General features: G+C 52.7%; 1 protein-coding gene across 4 annotated transcripts in view; it reads right to left on the minus strand.

Annotated features, from left to right (window-relative positions):
* Sfswap (splicing factor SWAP) overlaps positions 1-24,346 on the minus strand; it is a 64,611-nt gene that overhangs the window by 18,093 nt on the left and 22,172 nt on the right. For 3 of the 4 annotated variants that reach the window (XM_076838794.1, XM_076838820.1, XM_076838811.1), the window contains 6 exons: positions 11,910-12,147; positions 10,845-10,976; positions 10,203-10,296; positions 9,369-9,537; positions 3,859-4,092; positions 2,657-2,847 (listed from right to left, as the gene is read on the minus strand). In XM_076838794.1, the coding sequence (XP_076694909.1) occupies positions 2,657-2,847; positions 3,859-4,092; positions 9,369-9,537; positions 10,203-10,296; positions 10,845-10,976; positions 11,910-12,147 (1,058 nt within the window). The remainder of the gene's footprint in view (positions 1-2,656; positions 2,848-3,858; positions 4,093-9,368; positions 9,538-10,202; positions 10,297-10,844; positions 10,977-11,909; positions 12,148-24,346) is intronic. The other variant, XM_076838804.1, reaches the window with a different exon arrangement.

Below are 24,346 nucleotides of genomic sequence, written 5' to 3' on the forward strand. Positions count from 1 at the left end.
ACCCCTGGGCAGCTGGCCAGAGGCCCAGGCTCACCATCACCAGCCCCCACCCCCCGACTGCTGGCTGTGTACATGGGACAGCACGGCGGCTGGTCCACAGACAGTCCTGGTTCACATGCCCACAGCCTCAGACCCTGGAGCCCACAGGCTCGCAAACAGGTTGACTTCTATCACCATTTCCTTTCCAAGTTCTATTCAACAGGACTAACAGCTTAAAAAGAATTACTAGAATTCAAAACGCCCTAAAATGTTTACAACTAGTGACTGACTAGTAGTAATCCAGAAGGGTGGGCATCCACGACCCCTGTCTTTGTTTCAAGAACACAGGCACACACCAAGAACAAAGGCAGTCCACACAGGCTTGTGGGTACCAGTTTCCTGTCGACAGTCTAGGCCAACGTGCACACTGCAAGACAGCATCCCAAACGATATTCAATAAGGGCACTTTCTTTTAAAAATTTTTTTTGGTACCAGGGACTGTCCCAGGGGGTGCTCAACCACAGAGCCCAGCCCAACCCAGCCTACAACACACTAAACACAGGAGAGTTCTTGTCCTTAAAACACGTGAGCAGCACCAGGGCTGCTCCAGGGAGCCTGAAGACAAGGCAGGAGCGCTGTAGCCAGGCCGTGTGCCCGGCCTTTGGTGCCTCACACTGCCTCACCTAGGGGTACCAGTGGCCACACCTGGTCCTGTCTCAAGTCCCCTGGGCTCTAAACACATACATTTACTATTTGCAACTGTGGGGATGGAGCCAACAAGTGCTCACACCAGCCACGTTCCTGGTTCCCCCTTTTGTGGTTCTGGGGATGGAAGAGGGAGTGCTTAGCCACGGAGCTACGCAACCAACTCTTCATATTTTTTTGAGACAAGGTCTGGCTAAGTTGCCGAGGCTGGACTTGAAGTTGTGATGCTCCTGCCTTGGCCTCCTGAGTCACTTGGATTATAGGTGTGTGCCACAATGCTCAGCTTGGGCTAAATACACAAACACAATTTTTTTTTTCCTTTGTGGTGCTAGGGCTTGAACCCAGGGCCTTGGGCATTCGAGGCAAGCGCTCTACCAACTTAGCTCCATCCCCAGCCCCAGGCTAAAAGTATCTTTGAGCTTGACTCTTGCTCATGACAACTGCCAATTTAATTACAAGTACCTCTGCTTCAGGGATACTGAGACAGCCATCACCATCTGCAGCTACTACTGCATCTATGCTGAAAAAGTTCAGTGGCTGTGAGCTGAAGGACGCCTGTCCAGGAAGAGCCACCCAAAGATCTGGACACTCAAATCACTTCCATTAAGCACAGCCCAAACCAAGATGAACACAGGAAGACAAAAGGACCCGTACAGGACACGCTGCGGGGAAGGGACACTTCTGGCAGCTGTGACTGCGTTCCTACTAGGACACCATGCCCTGGAACATTCTGGGGCTTGAGTACAACACAATTGACCTGAGTCTCTGCCTGCAATGTCCCTCGGGAACCCTTCCCTCTAGCACACCGACGGGAACACAGGCCCCATTTTAAACCAGTCCCCTGCAGCCCTGCCATGGGAGCAGCTCCTGGTTCTCTTGGGCTTCTCCCTCCTGCTGCCTGCACCTCCTGCTTCTCCTCGGAGAGCACCAGAAGTACCTCAGGGTCAGTTGCTGCCTGACAGCCTTCAGGTGGTGCCTACTGTTCCCTCACCAGAGCTAGGGACCCGCGGGTACAGGCCAGTCTATGGAGAACTCTGAGGAAGGCAAGGGACAACACCCCTCAAGGAGCTCATGCCAAAATGGTGCTAAGGACCGAACCCAGGGGCTCTGCCACTGAGCTGCACCCCTGTCCTATTCTCAGACACCCTTGAAATATGATGTAAATACCAAACAAGACTCAGGTGGGACTGCTAAAAAGCATCTGAAAGACAAGACTTGGAGCTGGGTATGGCTCAGTGGTAAAGCATTTGCCCTGACTTGACCCCTCACACCACAAAAAGGCTCCCCAATCACCAAGCGACTGACTGAAAAATCACAATTTAAATGATCCTAAATCAATGCATCTAGGAAAAGAGTAGATCTCTCGCTGAATGCTATGGCCGCTGCTGAAGTCGTCAGGGTATGGAGGTCCCTGGTCCCAGTGCTGCTCCAAGCTCCTTCTGCAGGGAAGGCTCCTAAGCACCATGTCACATTCTCGCTGGGGCCGAGTCCCTGGCCACACTACTTGAAAAGCAGCTGTCCGTGCTCACACAACTTTCCCCCTGTGGTGCTGGCTATGGAACCTGGGTCGGGAGCACATCCACCTCTGGGCTTTACCCCAGCGCATGCCCTGGTGTGGACTCCCTGCCCCAGCACAAGCTCACAAGGTGCCTGATGCGGCTAAGACTCTGCTTCAGTTACGAGTCTGACCACCTCCTACCACAGAACCCGTGTAGCCCCCACAAAGCCCTCCTGTTGGCCAGCCCGAGAGGTGGTCAAGAGCAGAACATCAGACGGCACCTGGGATGGACGGCACATGTGCACTCACGGCTGTCAGTAGGCTCATGACTGAGGCCCAGCCTCATAGGAGGCAGGAGCTGGGCTGCCAGCACCTCCTTCTGGTAGGACACTGCAGAGTTGGGAGAGCTCGTGCTCATATGATTTCACCTACCAAACTCCCCAAGAACACCAACGCAGACTTTCTTCAACATACCTCTACACTGAAAGGACTCTCCTCAATCTTTCCAACTTCTGCTTCTGGCAGAGGATTTTTTAAAGTTTGCAAAAATAAGGCTGCTTTCCTTTTACGTTCTGCCTGAAGCTGCTTCTCCTTCGACTCCTTGGATGCCTGGGCCAGTTTCTCCCGGGCAGCAGCAGCAAGGCGGTCCTCCAGCTTCTGCTTTGCTAAAGGAATGGCAGAGAAAAAAAAAAGGAGTCTAGAACAAGCAGTATTCTATCTTACTGTCTTAACTCCCACACAATGAAGCTATGATCATGACACCGATTTCAGAATCGGCAGACAGGGTGGGCAAATCACAGTGGCTTGTTTTGAGGAGGGGCACTCTGCTTTCAAAGTTGGCAGGCTGGTGGGTTCCAAACCAGCAGGAGCTCCAAGATGGCTATGGCTCAGTGCAACCATAACAACCCATGCAGATGGGACACTCTCTGAAAAGCCTTGCTCCACGTGACCCAACACCTGTTGAGCTCATGTGCAGGAGGTGCAGGTTTGGATGTACAGACCAAGCACAGCTGCTGGGGTTGGCAGCTGCAGTATGGTGCCAGCTCCTGACAGGAGGCCTGCTGTGGCCAAAGAGCTACCTGTCGTGGGTGGCCTGACCTGTTTGTGTTCACAGAAAAGGCAACTCAAGAGAGCCAGTCAGAACAGACAGAGACCACAAATATAGACGCTATTTAACTACTTTTATGCAGAACGTCATTTATTTGGGAGTAGGGGCAGGAAGATTTATAGGAGATCCCCTAAATGCTGCTGGTCACGTGTCAGATATGCAGGGGCCACGCTGTAACCCATGAAGATGAGCCGGAGCTGAGAAATCGGCTCCGAAGTGCATCATCTTCAAGGGTGATGGTTCTGCTGAGACAGCCTCACAAAAGGCAGCTCCCAGCTTGGTGTGTTAATTCGAGCTGGGAGTCCAGGCCAAGCACATCACCCCGGGGCTGCTGTCAATGCACAAAGTGGGCCTCCATTAGCGCCATCTACTTGGTGCACCAGACTGCTCTGAGCACACCGCCAAGGGCACTGTATCCAAAGCTACGGAGGAGCAGAGCGCCTGCTCCAGAGGGTGTTCAAACACTCAGATGTGCTACGCCAACCCCGTGGCTGGGGGTCCAGGTGGCAGGCAAATCTTATACTTATGTCTTTTCTTTCTTTTGAGAACTTTAAAGCTATCGACAAACCTTGCTTTGCTTCTAGCTCCTCCTGGGTAAGCGGGGGCTTCTTTTCCTCGACAACTACACAAGGCGGGGCTGCGGCCGGGCTAGCGTTGGCGGCACTACTAGCACTTTCTTGGCCTTCTTTGCTTTCTTCATCATCATCGTCACTGTCATCATCTAGCTTAACTCGGTTTTTTTCCAAGGGAAGTAGATCATTTTCTTTGGCCTTGATTGCAAAGCTTATTGGAGCAAATGAAGCTATTGAGAGAAGGTGAGAAATGGACACATTTTTAGGGAGCGAGTGCGCAGAGCTGAACCATCCCGGCCCTAACACTTACTTAGGCGTCGGTGGGTGGGAGGTAGCATCTGCAGTGGAGCCACATCGTATGCAGGGCTCTATGGGCGCAAGGGCCGTCTCAGGGCCCAAGGGTGCTGTTTGACACCTCTGCGCTCCCAAGCCATGTTCAATAGGGGCAGCTCACACTGGACTCACAGGTAAGTCAGGACTGATGGGGCCTACGTTGCACAGAGGTCAGCTAGGGCCACAGCAGGGACGCTCCTGCTTAGCACCAGTTCAGGGTCACTTGCCATTTTAAATGATCAAATCATTTTTCTTTAAAATTTTTTTCCTGGCTCAGCATGTAACAATCTGCACAAGCAGGCATAGGATGCGACTCCACTAGGCAAGGATCAACTTTCAAAAAATCCCAGCTGTAAAACACTGTTCCCACAGAGCAACAATCATAGAACTCATCCATTTACTCAGCCACTGTTTTGCTGGGTAAATGGGTACCACGTCAGCCCAGGCTCTGCCCCTACAAGGAAGTTCAAGCCAGGCAAAAAGAGAGCGTGGTCCCAGTCCCCACCCGCCAGGGGAGCAGTGAGCTCTGCCTCCTTGAGACAAGGCCAGAGTGGGTTACAAACAGCTCACCAATAGCTCAAGCTGCAGTAAGAGCCTGGTTTCTAACCATGGTGAGCTACTGCCTATGAGGGTCAAGGTAAGCCACAGCAAGGGGCTTCCGTGAGCCTCACATGGCCCACACTCATGTGTGGTGTGAGGACGATGAACACTGAGCTGTGCTGCCCGGCTCTGCGACACACAGCCACTGCAGCAGTCATCCTGGCCCAATGCTGAGGGACCGGGTTTCCCATGCCACACTGGAAAAGCCTTAGGAGGGAAGCTGCCTCCTGTGCCACGTGGTGTCTGTCTCCATTCCTGACGCCTGGCAACTGGGGCACCACAGGGCACTGAACCCAGGCTCTGTGGGGATGGGCAATGCCACCATCTTACTGTGGTGTGGCTATGTTTAAAACAGCCCTCCTCTTGAGATGTGTGCATCATCTGCTGGGAAAGTGCTCTGGAGTGGAATCTAAGATGCGGCCTGGGGCCCAATGCAAGGTCTCACCCCTCTTGGCCCCTCTCTCCAGTGCACTTGAAACAAAGTTAACAAAGCACACCCTTTATTGCCTGTGGGAACACAACCTCTCTAAGGACAAAGAATCCAGGGGTATTTTAAAAGGGGAGGGGAAAAAAAGCATGCACATTAAGCATTAATTAATGAAATCACTCAAGCAGACTAGGATACATACAAAAGGATTTTAAGACAATTCTGTCCTGCCACCTCTTCCCTCAAGCTAGAAGAGGAAGCAATCAGCAAAGAGACCATTAGGACGAAAGCCCTGGAGCTGCCTTTCAGCACGGTTCACAGGCAGGGCCACAGCCAGGCACAGTGGGGCAAGAGACTTCCTTCCACCCCCGCAGCCTCCATCCTTGCCTCCCTCACCAAGGCTGACACCCTGGGGGAGGACGGGGCTCCCAGTTCCCACATGAGAGAATCAGCCATGGGCTCGCTCAGTCACAGGGAGGCTGCTTCTGCCTAGGACTCTACAGATCATAGCAGATGGGGGCACTACTGACAGTCCCAAGGAATAGCGGGGCACCACATCACACACCAAACCCGCTCCTCCACAGTGTCAGGACCTGTGCAAGTGGGCCCGCCACAGTGCTTCCCAGGCAGGCTCTGCTGCCCCAGCTGAAGTGGAGCGAGCCCCGGGGCAGGCCAAGGCAGCAGGCAGAGCGGGCCCCAGGAAGCCTCCACTTCCTGTACCACAGGGCTTCTGCTCCAGGCATCAGCTGTCATGCCAAACTGCGGCCTAAGCCGGGGTTCTCTGAGGCGTGGGGAGAGGCGAGTGAACAGAGGCAAGTCCAAGTGCAGCTCAGGCAGGTGTGGGAAACAATAGGACACGCACCGGGTGCCATCCCTGCCCACACACCTGGTGGGCTCTAGTGCCCCAGCAACATCCCTGCACACACGCGTGAGCTCCCACCTCAACAGGCTAGAGCTTTGTGGTGTGGATGCACCAGCTGACTTAATGATCTCCAACTGCTTTTGAGATTTTATTTTTTAAATTTTGCTGCCCAGGCTGGTCCCAAACAGTCCTCTGCCTCAGCCCCCGGAGTGTCCAGGCTCACCACCACGCGTTGGGAATACTTTGTAACTACCACTTTGAGAGGCCAAAGCCAGTGTCTTATTTTTAAGAGAATTAAAAAAATCTGTTAGCTACCTCGCTTTCTTCTTTTCTGAACTATCTTTTCTTAAAAATATCCTTTGTCCATTTGTCTACTGCACTGATACCTTCCTTATTGATTTGTAAGAGCTCTTTCCACGGTAAAGACATTGATCCTTTAATTAACAATGACCACCATTTAAAAATTTATATATATATATTTAGTTATAGTTGGACACAACACCTTTACTTTGTTTATCTATCTTATGTGGCGCTGAGGATTGAACCCAGTGCCTCCCACGTGCAAGGCAAGCGCTCTACCGCTGAGCCCAGCCCAGTGCCCAACCACCACCATTTTGACACGGTCTTGACTCTCCTCAGGCCCAGCCCCCATGAGACCCACTGACCCCCCCTTGTGGTTCATGGCTTCAATCTTAGAAACCCTTTCCCACCCCAAGATTACTAAAGCATCACCTGTACTTTCCTCAGTTTTACCTCCTACCCCTAACTGCTGGACTGAAATGGAACGACAACTGTTGGAGGCACCGTGATCTGATTTGACTTCTTTGTGGGGGTACAGCCTGCTTTCCCAGCTGGATTACTGCTTAACCATGTTTCCAGAGCATGCTGTCAGTATCATGAGATACGACTGGGAAGCCTGCCCTATCGACAGGACACCCATAGCAGGGGGCAGATGCGGCACCACCTTGGGCTCCTGGGACAAGCCCACTGCACCATGGCAGCACCTATGCTTTCGGTGGCTGTGGAGGATAACTATTGCGCCCGAGCGCCTGCGGTACCCGTCTTCCTGGGTGCTCGGGAGCAGCTCTCCTGATGCAGGCATCTGCTTCCTGAGGGGAATCATACGGGCTTTTAACTTGTCCTGGCCTGCTGCCTACTTCTAGGGGCAGCTCACCCACCACTAGTTCAACTATTCTTTTAGGCAGACACATCTATGTCAGTTTCCTTCATTTCTTGACATGATTTTAGCAATTTATGCTTTTATTGAAAATGGTTCTCAGTGATTTCAAATTTACTCAAATCCTAGGTCGCATACACTATGCTGTGTCCTCAAAGACATCGACGTCTTCCTCACGTCCGGGTGCATCTGCTCCTCCCTCCACTGAGAGCAGTGACTATGTGCTGCTGGTGTCTCCCACGGGCTTTTTTCACTGCTCTCTAACTTGTGCCCACTGCCGTGCCGGCGCTTCCTCCGTCCTGGTGCTGGGACCACCCAGGGCCCTGCAGGCGCAGCACTCCCCCCTCCTGAGCCCCAGCCTGCTTCCAAGGCCCTTGAGTTCGGTGCTTGCTTTGTTTTTATTTTTGGTTTGCCAGCACAGACAGAGCAGGCTGTGAACAGAGCAATGTTCTTCTTGTCCTTACTTTCGTAGTCCTATGACGCCAAGTGCTCAGCGCCCCCATCATTCTGCTCTAGCACTCGGACCGCTTTATGGGCTCTTCAGATCTGCTTCAACTGCCCGCATGCAATGGTACCAAGTGTGACGCGCTGACCTGTCCCCCCCTTGGAGAACAGCCCACCTGCTCTTCTACCTGGATGCCTCTTCTGTCTCTTTCCTTTGAGATTTCTCAGAAAACCTAAAGGTGTCTTCTCACCCAGCCTGGTCCTTGATGACTTCTTCACATTAATACGTGGCAGTTTATTTCCAAGCCATCTTACAGACGTGAGATCATCAGGTGCACTAGCTTGATATTTTCACCTCCATGGAGTACAAAGCAGAGACGTTGACATCTCTCCTATCACAGGGGTGGGGGTCCGTTTCAGAGACCCACCAGCGCCTCAGCAAGCTGCAGCTTTCCGTCCCCAGCCTCACAGGGTGGCCTGTGTTGTCCAGGACTGAGCTGGGGGTAGAAAGGATGCCTGCAGGTGGGCGGCAAGTGTGGGAGCTGCACTGGGGTGGGCAGGCCAGGTCTCGGGTGTCCCCAACTTGTCCAAGCCTCCCGCCTACCCCTCTTTACTGACAACGGCTTCCCCAAAACCACTGCTAAAGTCCCAGCGTGTCCTTTCCTTCCCTATAAACCACACCCCAGGAAGGTGGCTTCTGATCCGGGGACAGCATTCTACCCTGGTTTCTGGCGCAGTGGCTGCCACTATCCAGCAGTCTACATGTTTGGTTATTCCAAGGAGAGTTGAAGGTGGCCACTTCGGGCGAGGGGCTAAACACGCGTGAGCTTCCTTGGGACAACTGGGTTACTCTGAATGACCACCACCTGCTCCCCACTGCACTGCCCACCCTCCTCCCCACTAGGAGCTGCTGTCACTGCGCCTGCCTCTGCACAGCTGTGCTCCAGGCCACGGTCTCTCACAGCCTCCAAGGATGCCTCTGCCTGCATCTCCTTGGGAAGCCACTGAAGGATGAGGCCATCCCCCAGCAGGCCCGGGGCCTCATGGGAGGGCAAAGCAACGAGCTGGCTGTCCCACTCCAGACCCTGTCTTTGTCCCTGGATGGAGTCACTCAGACACTCTTCATTGGGACAGCAGGCGGCCAGCACATCCCACAGCAGCACCACTGTGAACGGATCCTCTTGATACTCATCAGGGGAACAGCTGCCTCTCCACTTCTGCTATGCGGGGCTCTAGGCAGCCTGCTCTGGCTCTCTCCTGGTCTCCACAGCACCAGCCACTCACATGCATGTTGGACCAAAGGCTCCAGGGAGAGAGCAAGGTGACTAAAGCAAGAACTCATCGTGCTGCCTGGCAGAGGTACTCAGAGGGCTGCTTTGACCAGGAAAGAAAAGGGGTTTCTCGGTGCAATGGTTTGCAAGCAAATATAATTTCAGAAGTCTGAGGGAGATGACACATTATTTAATAATTCATAAACATTTCCTCTGAATTGCTCCAAACAGGCTGTTAAGCAAATGAATGCCCAGGACTAACTCATGGTTCACAGGACTCCAAACGCCCAGCCAGGAGAACACAACCCAGCAAGCCCCACCCCGGACTGCGCTCCAGGCCAAGAGGCTCTCCTGCAGCTCAGCGGGGCCTGCGAGCAGCCGCAGCAGCGCACCTTTTACCAGCTTCCCGTCTGCAGCGCTCTTACTGGACGAAGCTTCCTTCTTCCCGCCTGAGCTTCGTCCCCCTGCCTCGCCTGTGTCCTCGGGCACGCCAACCTCCCCGGTTTCGCCTGGCTTTTCAGGAGCGGATTCTGCAGGGGCCTCTTCTGGGGCTGCCACAGCCTGGGGAGAGTGACATCACCACACACCATTACACGGAAACCACATGACATCGGTCAGAACGTGAGGGACATCATACAGTCACATTTTTAGATTTCAAATTTGTACTTTCTGGCACAGTAGGCTGAAGAGGAGTGGAAGGAGCTCCCCCAGTGCACGTGGCAGGGTGCTGCTCTGTCTCGTGGACTGGGCCGTGGCACCTGTCTTGTCAGAACCCCACTTTCCCCAGGGCCTGCTGAGAAGCCAGCGTTCTTTCCTGTGAGCAACCTGAGATAAAGGTTGAGAGGAATCTGCAGAAGGTGGGAGGACAGCAAGGCAGTGAGGATGACAGCAGGGGGCTCTGTGAGGAGGGCAGGCCGCGTGGGCCCTGTGCTTGCCCTGGGCAGGCGGTTCTGTTTCACAGGCTCACGTGCAAGCCACGCAGCTCAAGCGCCCGTGCACACTTCCACCTGAGCAGACAGGAGTAGCACCACCCAAGGCCACAGGCCGAGGAAGCAGGGGCTTTTGTCTGGCACGTGTTGGACACAGGCCCACGGAGAGCTGAGTGGTGGCTGCACAGGAGACACACAGCTGACCAGCACGGGCTGCCACACTGGACAGCGAGCACGTAGGGAGCGACTTCTGCAGCCCCACACGGGCTTCACGCCCTTGCCACTCGGGACACGCACCTGTGTGCCTTCACCGCCTTCTTTCTGGAGGAAGAACTGCTTCTTAAACTCATAGTAGGCATTGTACTGGTGCCATGGCTGCAGGAACTCGAATCTGTGAAGAGAACAAACACAGGCCACTCAATACACCGCAGCAGCCTCTCTGAGAACCTGTGTGAGCTGCGGCCTCCTGCTGCTGGACGCAACCAACTCCTGCGGGCATCCCACCCATGCCGCACGCAAAGGAGCCTGCAGCATAGGCACTGCCACGCGGGCGCATCGCTCAGGTTCCACCACAGGGGGCCAAGGGACGAGACTGGATTTTATGGAAAGGCTCCTGTCTAGACCCCAGGGCAGGCCCCCCAGCAGAGGGAACCCAGCCTTTCACCTCAAGTGGCACAGACATTTCACTCACTGTAAGTAACTCTCAGTAATTGGACAAGCCAAGAAAAAAAGTCTATCCAAAGACACTGAGCTAAGAAAACGGGAAACTACATGGCTAGATTTTTAAAAGACCTAAATGAAAACCCCAACTCCCATGCACCGAATTTGCTTAGAATTCCTTTCTTTTCTGATGCCGAGGATGGAAGTCAGGTCTCGGGCATGCTAGGCCAGAGTTCCGTCAATGAGCTGCAGCCCGATGCTTAAAACTGTACCTCTCACCTCTGGTCATTCTTGGCACGAACGCTGGTCTCAAATTTAAGGCCATTCCTAGCGACGTACTCCGCCAACTTGTCAATCACAGGCTGAATGTCGGGGGGTGGGGGGATGATGGCGGCCACGGGAGCAAGTGCACTGTGGAGAAAGGCCTGGTAAGTCACACACTCCCCAGAGGCTGCACTGGGCCAGCACTGGTGGCTGAAGGTCCTCTTGGTCTGGGTCTCGCAAGGGGCGCAATAAATACAGGTGTTACAGAGAATACATGCCGGGGGCCCTTGCTTTGAAGATGCTGTGTTCTCCAACCAACAAAGCCAGTGCTCTCACACCGCGACCAAGGTACCATGGTCTATGGCAACAAGGAGCCCCAATGGGGAGCCAGACACAGAGCGACAGAAACAGGTTTCATTTTCTTCTTAATTAAAGCTTCCCTTTGACGAGGAGCTAACTCTAGCAACAACCAAGAGCACATCACATGCTGCCTTTTTGTTGCTAGCACGACTGACCTTTCACCTCCCACTCGACCTCCTCAAGAGGACAGGAACAGGGCCACTCTGCAGAAATATGTAGGTGCTGCCTGGAGCCCACGCACCCTTACAAGCTACTAGGGGGCCTCCCTAGAAAGCCACAGTACCATGGCTTGTGAGGGCCTCAGGGTGTGCCCCAGGGCCGCATCACCAACCTCTTGAACCTGCACAGTCTGCAAATAGTTGCCGCTCCCAGAGGGACCTGCTTGGTACTGCCTGATGGGATGTAGCACCAGGCACAGGGCAGACTCTGGGTAAGAGGTGGGTGGGATGCTGCACAAGCCACGAGTGCCTGTGATCAGCCTTCACCACGAGGCACCTTCTTAAACTTGAGACAGGGCTAGCCTGGAACTTGGATCCTCTCACCTCAGCTTCTAAACCACTGAGATGACAGGCAAGCAGCACCACACTCAGCATTTTAAGAACTTTTACGTCACGGCATCTTCAACTTTGCAACTTTGGGGTCTGAGTAATGACTATTCGAATCCAAAGGCTCAATCCAGACCAGGGCCCAAACTGAGAACGGGGTGGGAGGTGCATTTACCTTGTGGTGGTGGAGGAGGAGGTGCCGCTGCTCGCTTCGGTTGTGGTTGGGGGAGGTGGTGGTGTGGTCCCAGGAGGTGGCGGGGCAGCTGTCGTCACACTGGGAGAGCTGGACACGGTCACCCCAGCAGGAAGGGTGCTATAGTAAGTGGCCACGTCGATCCCTGGAGGGGGTGGTGCCAGGCAGTAGGTTCCATCGGGTAACATGTAGTAGCTGTAGTACATGGCCGCCACAGGTGCTGCAAAGACGCGTGGAGTGAGGCCGGGAGGGGGGCCAGGAGCCAGGAGCACCCTCTGCCCCTCCTCTCACGGCACTGGCCAGGTGACTACAGACCCCCACCACCAGGGGAAGGTGAGCAAGAATGAGGACACCCCAGCTGCGCACTGTGCAACCCAGGAAAAGTTCCCGCTGACAGCAACTGGTGGCCTTTCCTAGGGGCCTGCCCAGCTGGCCTGCCCTGCTCTGACGCCAACTCCACATTCTCAGGAGCGTCTCTTTTCCACTTAACTGTTCACACTGGAAACAGTCCTGGCTGCAAGCTGACACCTCCATCACCCCTGCACCCCATGATGGGGCACTGCCATTCATTCAGGTCCAACAGCCCTGGAACTGCTCCTGGGCCTCCCTATCATCCACAGATGCACAACAGCTTCCTCTGCACAAAGGCTCACACCCATGGGACTGTAGGCCATTGTGCTAGCCATGTAGAGCCCTACAGGCTAAACCACCTAATTTTAGAAAATATTCAAAACCAGCACAAACCACAGAAGATTCAATGATATAGCTGAGAATTTAGTCCTAATCCTATAGCAGATAAAAAAAAGGTTCTCTACATACAGGTTTAATTTCTCCTTCATTAGAAGATGGGATACAGATTTCTTCCAATGAAGTGATTTTGATTTTCACTTTAAATAGCAACATGGTAAGACAAGTTCGCAGAGCTTCAGTATGACCGCGGCTGCCACACTGCAGAGGGGCATTCAAGTTCCCAGTCACAAGCAAAGCCTTTCCACCCCAGGCTGGCAAGACGACACCCCCAGGGCACTCTCTCCCCTACAGGCCTGGCCCCGCCAGCACCCAGGCTCTGCTCTTCCCTCCACCTTGGCACAGGCACAGTGCCTGTCTGCTCTGAAGCACTGGTACTACCAACAGCTCTCAACCACGAAGGACTCACTTTTTATTAAGTAGACACAAACAAACTCCAAAATGTCCCTCTCTGGCTCAGTGCTACACACCAACCACTGTACATAAGAAAGGCACTATCTAAAATTTCAGAATAGGGTGTGTGGTCTCAACGAGCACGTCACACCAATGCCATATAGCAGCATTTGCGTCATCTCTGGAGACAGCAGAACAGACAAGACCACATGAACAAGGAGGGGCTGGTGGTGCCTAGGCACTGTTCTGTGGGCACTTGTGAGGGCAGAGACCTTGTTTCTACCATCTCTGAAACTCTAGCTCTAAGCACACAGCATGTGTCGGTGATACATGGTTCAAACACTGTCAAAGCTAAGCAGGCGTGAGAACCTGCTGGGCAGAGCCACCGTAGGGGAAGCAGGGAGTCCTCCAGCATAGGCGCCCTGAGCAAGGAGGGCGAGTCAGATGCTCCTGCTAGATCCCAGGCCTTGCTCAGCTCGGGGGAAGGATGAAACGCGCGGTTCTGTCCTGGCCAGTCTCCAGCTAAAGCCCAGTTTTCAACTGTAGCCACAAGTAAGACCCCTGAAGCCCAAGGGCAAACAGTGGCTGGGACTTAGCTCCCAGGAGACAGAGTCACGAGCTCTAGCCTGCTGCACTCCTCCATGGCAAAGTGAGTACTGTGCTTCAAACCAAGCACCACGCCTTGAGAACCACCACGCCATCAGTCTGCGTGAGGTTTCGGAACCTCGCAGTGTGCCAACCGAACAAGGCATTAAACACAGCAGTGCTCATGACAAGGCAGGCTTGTGTGACTCAGAGACCCACCCACCTCAGACTTCCGAAGGTACAGTGAAGACTGCTCACAGCTTAGACAGTGCAGCAGGCCTGCAGAAGGGTGAGGGCTGTTTAGGGGAGCAGTTGGGATGGACCCCAAGCTGCGTACTTCTAAGAGAAACCCCAGGCCTGATCCCCACGCTAAAGCCTAACTAGGACACCTGCAACCCGGAGAGAGACTCACACAGAGGAGGGGCAGTCTACGCCACCCGCAACTTCTCACCCACACCCTTCAGCTCTCCCCAGCAGCACTATAACCACCTGCTGTGAAGGTGGGCAGGACGTGCGTGGGGAGAGGGTGGCAAGTGGGGGAGGCAGCAGGGCACAGGCCACTGTAATGTGACACTTTCTTCACACCACCCTGGGTGCTGCTCCCTGGTTCTCAATTCACAGACTGTGAGCAACAGGAAGGTTTTAGGGAGGTGGGACGGTTGGAGCCCCTAGCGCCCTCCCTAGAGGCCTGGCCCTGCCCTGGTGCCCAGCCCCAGGTTGCCCTGTTTCCTCCGTCCTTGGCACAGGCGCAGGGCCAACAGGTATTCTTTCCAGAAACCTCTGTACACACCCTGTGGTGGCTGGGCACGTCCTGCCCGGAGTGGAGACGATGAGACCTCAGCAGCGCGCATGCTCTGTACACAGCCTGGCTGGCTCAAAGTGCTGCTCCAGGCACACTGGAATGATGTTCCCTGCAGACCAGCAACGAGTGAGGTGTGTCCCTCGTTCCAGAGGCTTCCTGGCCATGGCCTGCAGCAGCAGGGCTGCTCATAAGCCCCTCCTTAGCCACCAGCTGAGCTAGGGCCCAGGGTCCCCCATAGCCAGTCTCCTGAGTGACCCTACAACTTGAGAGGTGCTGGGCCAGACCATGGAAAGAACAAAACTCGGATCCACAACTGAGGTCTGTGGCCTCACACTGTTACCCAGGCCTGGAACTGCAGGGCTCTCCCTCTACAGTCCCCCAAGTGCTGGGACCACAGGTAAGCGCCAGACTAGGCTGCTTTATGAGAACTGCAAAAACCTACTCCAATGGACCCAAGGGAGAAATTCCAGCAAGTGCCGTATTTCCTAAAGGAAGCACAGTGAGAGGAACAAGCTGCTCAAGGCGCAGTGCACACAGGAGTGCTCGTTGCATGTCTTCCCTAGGCGAGGCCAGAGAAGCCTGCCCCATGACCTCCCAATGCCCCTTGGTGGGCTTTTTGCAAAAACTTTGAGCTCAGCCTGAGTTCTACGGAGGAAAACACCTTTCATTAGTGAACAGGCACCAGGAAGGCAGCACTGCATAGCTGCTTACGTGGCACCACTGAACATCTCTCCTTGGAGGCAGCAGACATGTGGCAGCTCACTGCCCACCCCCAGGAACCCACAGCTGTGCACGGTGCTCTGACCCACCCGAAGCCTGTCCCTGTCTCCTGCATCTCAGCCTCCTTTCCCGGATCTGAATCAATCTATTCATACACGTCCCGAGCATCTTGAGTTCAATGGCTTTAAATGCCACACTCTCTGTGACTGCGAAATCCATCTCCAGCTGGAGGGCCTTGGTGTGTGGCCGCCCACTTGGCACTCCTACCTGTCTCGGGTTTGTCTCCACACCCTCTCCCGCAGCTCCTGCCCAGAAATGCCATGCGTCCACTTAGCCTGGGCTCCATGATTTCACAGACCCAAGGCTGATGCCCCCACCTGCAGCTCTGCCATCCTACTGTACAGCCCAGAGCTGACGGAGGCGGGTCACTCCTCGGCCACGGTTTCCTTTCAACCACAGCAAGCCTGTTCCTCGTCTGGGTGGCCCTCTCATGCAGTCCTATCTTCCTTCTCTGTCCCCTGATCCCCAACTCCTCTCAGGCTTCCCTGAGAACCACCTTGCCAGCTTGCTCTGGACTTTTTTTTTTTTTAATATTTATTTTTTAATTATAGGTGGTCACAATAACTTTATTTTACGTGGTGCTGAAGCTCAAACCCAGTACCTCAGGAATGCCAGGCGAGCACCCTGCCTCTGAGCTCCAGCCCCAGCCCCAGCCCCATGCTCTGGACTTCTTTAGGCCGCCTCTGATCACAGAGGGACTGCCTGAACTGCTGTAACCACCCACTCTACTGTGCTCAGTCTCACAGCAGTCCCTTTTCTGCAGGGACACGTGCCAGGACCCCAGGGATGCCTGACACTACAGACAGTGCCAAACCCTATATGGACTCTTCATTCCTGTACATGCACACCCGCGACAGAGCTCGACTTGTAAAGCAGGCGCAGCGGGAGATTTACGCAGAAATCCACAGTGAGACAGAGACCCCAACACTGCACTACAGGGGAGGCTCTGACCGGCCCACTCACTCACTGCACCGCGCTGCTCGTGCTCAGCCTTCTTGGGGTGTGAGAGGATGCAGCCTGTGAGGAGAGGTAAGCGAGGCCAGGACCCTGGCATCAGGACGCAGCATTAGACCACCTCCTAAGAGTTGTCTGCACACAGGATCTGTGACACCATGACAGAGATCTGGTAATTGAGGCGGCTGTCAAGTCACTGTCGGGAGGGTAGCACTGGACACAATGGGCAAAGGGGGCTCACATCCTTGGTGGGAAGCAGAGGAAGGGCCATGGTTTCATCTTGCAATGCAGAATGGTGTGCTACTTAAAACACAGGGATTATTTCTGGAACTTTCCATGAAAGGTTTTTGGACCAGGTGTCCCAGAGAAAGTAAAAATGAGAAAAAAGTGGGGACCACTCCATGTTCGTCTGTGTCATCTGTCTGTGTTCTCTGTGGCGTCAGCTCCATGATGGGAGGAGTTGTGCCCGTGCACTCCTGGCACGGTACCCACAGTGCAAACTTGTTCAGCAGATCACAAGCAGCACGGGAGAGAATCAGAATGGCAGGCTTCTCAGCAGAGGCAGTGCACAGAACAGTCCAGAATCTGAGGGCACATAATTTCCATCCCACAATTCTAGGGCCATCTCACATCTGTCCAGTGAAGACAGGATTAAGGCATCTAGGCTACCTGAGGATAATGTGTCTTCCACGTACCTTTTGCTGGCAGTTACTGAGGACACACTCTGGCAAAGCACAGGAGCAAACAACAAGAAGGAAACAAAGACACCAACACAGACACAGAGCAACACGGGGCTGGGGCAGGAGGAGCACAAGTTCAAAGCCAGCCTCAGAAACTCAGCGAGACCTAAACACTTGCAGGTGGCCAGCAATCTGGGCATGCTTAGGGACATCAGAGCCCACAGCACCTACAGAGGGGCTGCTGACCCAGCAGTGAAGACAGGGCCACGGCCTCACATAAACCAGTGAGGAGCAAGATGGACGGGCTACTCCCACATTTTTCTCTTCTGAATTCAGATCACAAATATACCGAAGTCACACAATAACCAAAAGAGAAAACAGACAGAAGGCATGTGAATTCTGGGTGTGGGCGGCCTGGGGGCAGCATGCACCCCACCTGTCCCTGTGGACCCAGAGGAAGACAGGGAGCCTCACAAGGGTGAGGGAGGCAGCAGGGAGCCTCCCAACAGAAGCTCAGAGACACACAGTGGGAACTGCGTGGAGAGACCGTCAGTGGGCGGTCAGTGGGTGGTGTGTGCCAGACACTCTTAACAAGCACCTGCTCTCTGACTTCCAAAGTACAGACACGCAGTAGTGTGGTATCCTTATAATCCAAGGATGATGAGCATCTTATCCTATTTATCACATCTTTGGGTTCAGGACGGAGAGCCAGAGAAAACATTTACTCATGTTCCTTTTTAGGGGGTGACTTTGGGCCTATTTGTCCCTCTCTCCCTCTGGCCAGCAAGTATCCATCAAGCAAGAACTTGTCAGCTGCCTGGGACCCTGGACTCAATGTACACAGCTGACAAGGTTGAGTCAACACAGAAAACTCAGATGTGTGATTAGAGGAAGAGTTGGCAGAAGGACTCAAGGTGTCATGGCCACAAAGGGGCCACCTAAAAACATGCCAGGGCTGGGGGTGAGAGCTGCAGGCAGATGAGGGGCCAGTATAAAGGCCCTGAGGTCAGGGCTCCCTTAGCACACTATTAAGCATCGAAAGGGAAAGGGACACAGGGGCAGTGAGGTAGAGTGGGAGGGGAGTTTCAACAGCTGTGGAGGGCCAGCTGGCCACAGGAGGGCCTCTGGTTTAACGGATGGAATGCACAGAGGGCTTCCAGGAGTACTGACGAGACGGCATTTACTCTCAAGAGCACAGTGTGCTGGCTGTCATAGGAGGGCAGCACCAGGAGAGAGCTACAGCAGGCCAGGCAGACAGCAGCTGAGGCCCTGAGCATGGGTCCAAAGATATGCAGCTGGACCATATGGAGTGGCGAGGCAGGAAGACTCTGGGCCACCTGCACTTTGGCCTGGACAGCTGTTTCCTAAAATGGGAAAGAGTGGGGAGTTTGGGATCCTGCCTTGAGCACCCCAACTTTAAGATGCCCATAACATGTCCAAAGAGCAATGGCAGGAAGGAGGGGGTGGTCAGGACTGGGGATGGAGACTGGTATTGATGAGAAACCATTACTACAAAAGACAGATTCTTACCAAAACAGATTTCAGATAAAACTTTAAAGTCTGTTGGGCCATTGTGTAAAAAAAAGTAAATAAGTGACAACGGCCCTGCACAAGGCCTTCAGGTCAGCTGCCCGAGCTGGTGGCAGGCACTGGGCCTCGCCCTCAGGAGGCCCCTGGGGCCGAGTGGCGCTTGGCTATCTGCATCTGCATCAGTGTGGAGGACAGAGTAGGGGCTGGCAGACATAGAGCAAATCCTTTTGTCTTTGTGTACCAAGAGGTAAAACAGAGGATGTTATATAGGAACTTAAATAACAAGAAAAAACACATATCCATTTTTTGATGGAACAGAAAATACAATAAAAAAAGTCACTGATTACAGGGTTTCTGGTTAACACGGGTTACTGGCGAGAAGAATGACTTCTGAGATGACAGCTTACTTTACTGGGGTCAGAGCCAGTGTCCTTCTCATCCGAATGAAGCAGAGTGAGCTGTGGAACTTGCTGATTCCCAGGAGCCCAACAAAGCGGCAGGTAGAGGGTGGACGGAGCGGACGTGCGGCTGTAGCCATCCATCCTGGACGCTGAACTGCACACTGTGCTTCTACTGAACCTGAAGCCAGAACCTTCCTTCCTCCCACACACTGCAGGTTTCCTGACACCAGGTCTTGCTAGGCTAGCCTCAAACTCATGATCTTCCTACATCAGCCTCCCAAGTGGCCAGGATGAGTGTGCCACCATGCCTGGCCTCACTGCATTTTTTTTTAAAAAATAATATTTCAGATGTTGATGAATCTTTATTCATTTATTTATACGTGGTGCCTCACACATGCTAGACAAGCGCTCTACCACTGAGTCACAACCTCAGCTCTGCAGTTTTTTTTTTAAAGAGAGAGAGAGAATTTTTTAATATTTATTTTTCAGTTTTCGGTGGACACATCTTTTTATTTTATTTTTATGTGGTGCTGAGGATGGAACCCAGCGCCCCGCGCATGCTAGGCGAGCACATTACTGCTTGAGCCACATTCCCAGCCCTTTGCAGTTTGTTTTTAAAAGCAAGTTTTTCGAAAAAGCTGGCTGAAATGCTTTTCAACTGGGTCTCGGAAATTTTAAAAGTATTTCTGAAAGTATAGAGAAAGTCAGGGAGTTAAAAATCTCTCCTGGATCCCACAATGACCTTGATTCCCCATTCCCTTCTGTTCTCTGGCCACGCGTGGTTGCAACCCAAGCAAGCGTGCTGGGCCCTGGGTAGAGCTCTCGCCCCGCAGCTGTGTCCCTATCATACATAGGTAGAACTCTACAATGCCACCTTTTTTGTTTTTGGTACCAGGGACTGAACTGAAGGGCACTTGACCACATCCCCAGCTCTATTTTGTATCTTATTTAGAGACGGGGGTATCATTGCATTGCTTAGCACCTTGCCGTTGCGGAGGATGATTTTGAACTCATAATCCTCCTGTATCAGCCTCCAGAGCCACTGGGATTACAGGCGTGCGCCACTGTGCCCGGGACAATGCCACCTTTTAATAGTAGGAGCCTGTCCCCATCATGACAGGATGGTCACCGATGGCCTGCCAATGCTCTCCCATGCCACAGGGCACCCAAGAAGATGAGAGCTAACTGGCAACCAACCTTTTCTGCTTTGTTGTAGCTTCCAGACAAGCCAGTGTCTTTAAAAACGTCCCACACGAAGGGAGGCTTGCTTTGACACTCGAGGCTGAGCAGAAAGCCTGAAGGACTTCTGCAGGCTGTGAGAACGGCGCCCTTATAAAGCTGTGAATCTTAATACATGCCCCACCTCCTTCTGGGGCAGGGTCTCACTGTGCTGCCCACGCTGGCCTTGAACTCCTGGGCTCAAGTCATCCTCCTGCCTTGGCCACTAAGAGAAGCCAGGGCACAGCACTTGCTGCTGCATCCAGCAGGGATGAACAGATGTGGAATCCATGCTTAAAAGCTTGCATTTTTATTGGCAAATCTTGCTCCACACCAGGGTAGGGTGTAAGTGGCAGCCTTGGGGGCAGCAGTGCACAGGTGCCTGGAACTGGGCCCTGCCTGGGAGGAATCTTGCCCGAGGACGAGAGAGCAGAGGCACTCTTCTGAGGCAAGGCAGGGACCAGGAGAAGAGCCCCTCCCTGTCAGAGCACAAGGCCTGCAGGGGCAGCTCTGCACGCCACACTGAGAGCAGAGAAGGCAGCCAGGGGAAACCACCAGGACCAGCTCTGAGCTGCAGATGGGTCTGTGATGATACCAAGCTGGGGCCAGCGGGGCTCCTCACTGCTGTCTACAGCCCACAAGTATAGGTGAATGGTTTTTAATACTTATTTTTTAGTTGTAGTTGGACACGATACTTCTATTTACTTATTTATTTACTTATTTATTTTTTTTTTAATGTGCTGAGGATTAAACCCAGGGTCTCGCACTTGCTAGGCGAGCGCTCTACTGGGTGGTCTTATTTTTTTTTAAATGGTTGGGAAATCAAATAAAATAATATGTTGAAATGTAAAAATGATGTGAAATTCAAATTTGAGTGTCCATAAAAAAAATCTCCACTGGCACCCAAGCACCCTCACTTGTGACAGCCAGTGGCTGCCTTCAGCCAGAGAGGTAGGCAACTGCGGCAGAACACAGGCCTGAGAGGCCACCCGGAAACCAGTGGAGAAGGCTTGCCAGGCTCATGCCAGCACCATGACAGGCCCATGACAAGCCCAAGACAGCACCACGACAGGACTAAGACAACACCAAGATAGCACCAAGACAGGACCACGACACGACCAAGACAGGACCATCACAGAACCAACAGAATGAGAATTGCAAAGGGTAAAACAGACATGGATTAAAAAAAAAAAAAATCGAAAGATGAAAATAATCCACGTTGATGTCAGGGAGAAACACAGGCTAAAACGAAGGAAAACGAGGAAACGCAGAGGAAAAAGACTCCGGGGGAAGGTCTTCAGAGGACCCGAGAGAAGCCCTCCCCTGCACGAGGGCCCGGCCTGTGCCTGCACAGCACAGGCCTGGAGCAGGACAGCTGGGAGGCAGAAGGCAGGGAGCTCGCCCTCCTCCACGTAGGTTCGGGGCCACCTGCAGCCCACCCCACAGCTGCTATTTAAAAGGCTGGGAAAATCAAAAGGCAGAGAAGAACTCGAGAGCGCAGCCCCGGGTGCAGCGGCAGACATGCAGTCAGGGCAGCCAGGCCAGGGGCCCAGGCCTCTCTGGGTTTCTTGCTTAGGAAGCCCGGGAAACGGCGGAACCGGGAATTCTACACCCGGACCAGCTGTCCTCTTCCCGTGTGGTCAAAGGCAGCACTTGGTCCAGGATGCAAGAATCGAACACACCTGTCCACGGGTTGCACACCCAAGACACATCAGTCAACAGAGAAGCTGCAGGGAAAAGGCAAGTCCACCCGCCAGGAACCAAGACCAGGCCACCAGGCACCCAGCACGACAGAGGCACCTTTTCCTCAATCCCCTGAGGTGACAGTAAGATTTCTTAACAGAACCTGGAGTCAGCTGTGGGGGGCTGCTCTCAATGACCACAACTTCTAGTCCTGAAGCAAGGGGCTCTGACCAATCACTACATTTTGTGGTGACTTGGGCATTGTCCCAGCCTGGGAAGTTGAGGGCGTGTCTTCAGAGGTAGGCATGTCACCCATGGGGCTGAGCTATGCCCACCTGTTCCTTTGCCCTGTTTAGGACAGAATGTTCCATGGAAATGCCTTCTGTGTGTCCCCTCTCTTGCTCTGCCCTTGGGAGTGGCCTTCCTAGATGTCAGTCAACCTGCCGACAGCAGACATCACGAGGCTAGACTCAGACCCCTGAAACCTGACCCCTGGCCTCAATGAATGGCTTCTCCCCAATAAAAGGGGTCAGCAGTGCTCTCTTGCTCTTTGCATGGACCCCTAAGGTAGGAGGAGTCGTCACAGGACGCAAAGAAAAAGGTATCTCAGTCTCTTGTCGGTTATTTCCTGCATCCCAGTTCCCCTGAGGTGATCCTGAGTGTTTCAGTCGTGAGAAACGCCACAGACAGGGGAAGGACAGAGGGAAGGTATTTTTTAAGAAGTAATTTCCTCTAGTTTCATAGTTACTAGTGTTGACGATAAAAACACTTGACTTAAAAACAAAACAAAACAAAACAAAAAACAAAAGCCACAATGACAACCCCCTAATATTCTCTGAATCTTTCCTCTTGATCATGAAGGGTCTTTCAGAACTCTTTTTTTTTTTTGCACCAGGGGTTGAACCCAATAGTGCTAATCATTCAGCTCCAGCCCCAGCCTACTATATTTTTTTTATTTTGAGATGGGGTCTCACTAAGTTGCTGAGGCTGGCTTTGTTTTGAACTTGTCATCCTCCTGCCTTGGCCTCCTGAGCTGCTGGGATTACAGTCAGAACGAAATACTTACTGTTGTACTCTACTTTCTGGTAGAACTCAAGTAAACCTAAGTTTACTTCCCCTTTAACAACGTGTCTCTGAGGCCTGTCTACTCCCCAGGTCAAGTGCCCCCTCCCTTGGATGTTAAGCCTCCCTCACTAACACTGCTAATGCTGCTCCCATGCCCAGTGAGTGCTGAAGGTGCTCTTCCTTTCTTATACTTCTCTTTTTTTTATATACTTTTTTTGTTGTTGCTGTAGATGGATACAATATCCTTATTTTTTTTTTTAGGTATTTATTTTTGTTTTAGGTGTAGATGAACACAACACAATGCCTTTATTTTTTTTATGTGGCACTGAGAATCGAACCCGGGTTGCACCCATGCACTCTACCACTGAGCCACAATCCCAGCCCCATAATATCTTTATTTTTATTTGTTTATTTTCATGTGGTAATGAGGATCAAACCCAGGGCCTCAAGCATGCAAGACAAGTTCTCTACCACTGAGCCCCTGCCCCAGCCCTCTTGACTTAAAAAAAAAAAAAAGGGGGTAGAGAAAAAAAAAAATCGAGCCTAGTCACATGAAATGGACTTAAGTTTATGACTTTTTAACTTATTACAATGTGTAAAAAATAGTGGACCGTATTTCTGTATTATTGCCTCCTGTATAATTAATTAAATCCACTATAATCTTCTGCAAGGATGTATAACTGAATAACAGAAAACAACTAAGTCACAACAAAAAATAAAAAGCTTGAAAAATAGTTCACTGTCAGGCTTCACAAAAGATTTTAGTTCCACATATTTGTATTTAAAGGGCTTATAGAAAAATTATTTTAAAGTAAAAACAAATGCCTTTCTTTCTGAAATACAGGAAAGTCTCTACCTGTGTAACACCTGAGTATAACCCGCGGGGATCCTAAAACACCACACAGGGTAACAGCAGACTAACTAGGTGGTGCCCAAGCCCTTCCACTCACAACTACAGGCACAACCCGCCTGAAATTCACATTAAAACGGAACTGTAAAGAATTAACCCAGGATACTAGACAGGGCTCCACATAAGCATCACATGAATCTGCAAATAAGATACTAAAAAATCTAAACAGCAAAAACTGACAAGTCAGCAGCCCTGCTGGAGGCCCACTTTGACTCTCCCCGCTCTTCTCCAGCTGATCCTGTCCTGACCACAGGTGGATATGGTCGACCCCTCTCCTGCTGCACCCTGCCCTCTCCTCTGGAGTCTGCAGTGCTGGTGGCTCTGGCCGGCTGCGACAGGCTGTGCCCAGGGAGAGCAACAGGGCGCACAAGCAGCCTCAGGCTTTTGAGGCCACTGAAAATCCCACAATGGTGGCTTTTTTTTTGGGGGGGGGCGCACTGAGGACTGAACACAGGAATACTTGACTGCTGAACTACATCCCTAGCCCTCTGAAACTTTTTAAAATGTTGAGACAGGGTCTTACAAAGTTGCCAAGGCTGGTCTGGAACTTGCAATCCTCCTGCTTCAGCCTCCTGAGTCGCTGGGGTTGCAGGGGTGCGCCGGGTGCACTGCTCACCACACGCCCCTTCGTAGCTGTGCCTTTATCTGTGTTATCTGTAGACTACAGCAGA

The sequence above is a fragment of the Callospermophilus lateralis genome, chromosome 1 (assembly GCF_048772815.1).
Source record: "Callospermophilus lateralis isolate mCalLat2 chromosome 1, mCalLat2.hap1, whole genome shotgun sequence".
In the NCBI taxonomy this organism is placed as follows: domain Eukaryota; kingdom Metazoa; phylum Chordata; class Mammalia; order Rodentia; family Sciuridae; genus Callospermophilus; species Callospermophilus lateralis.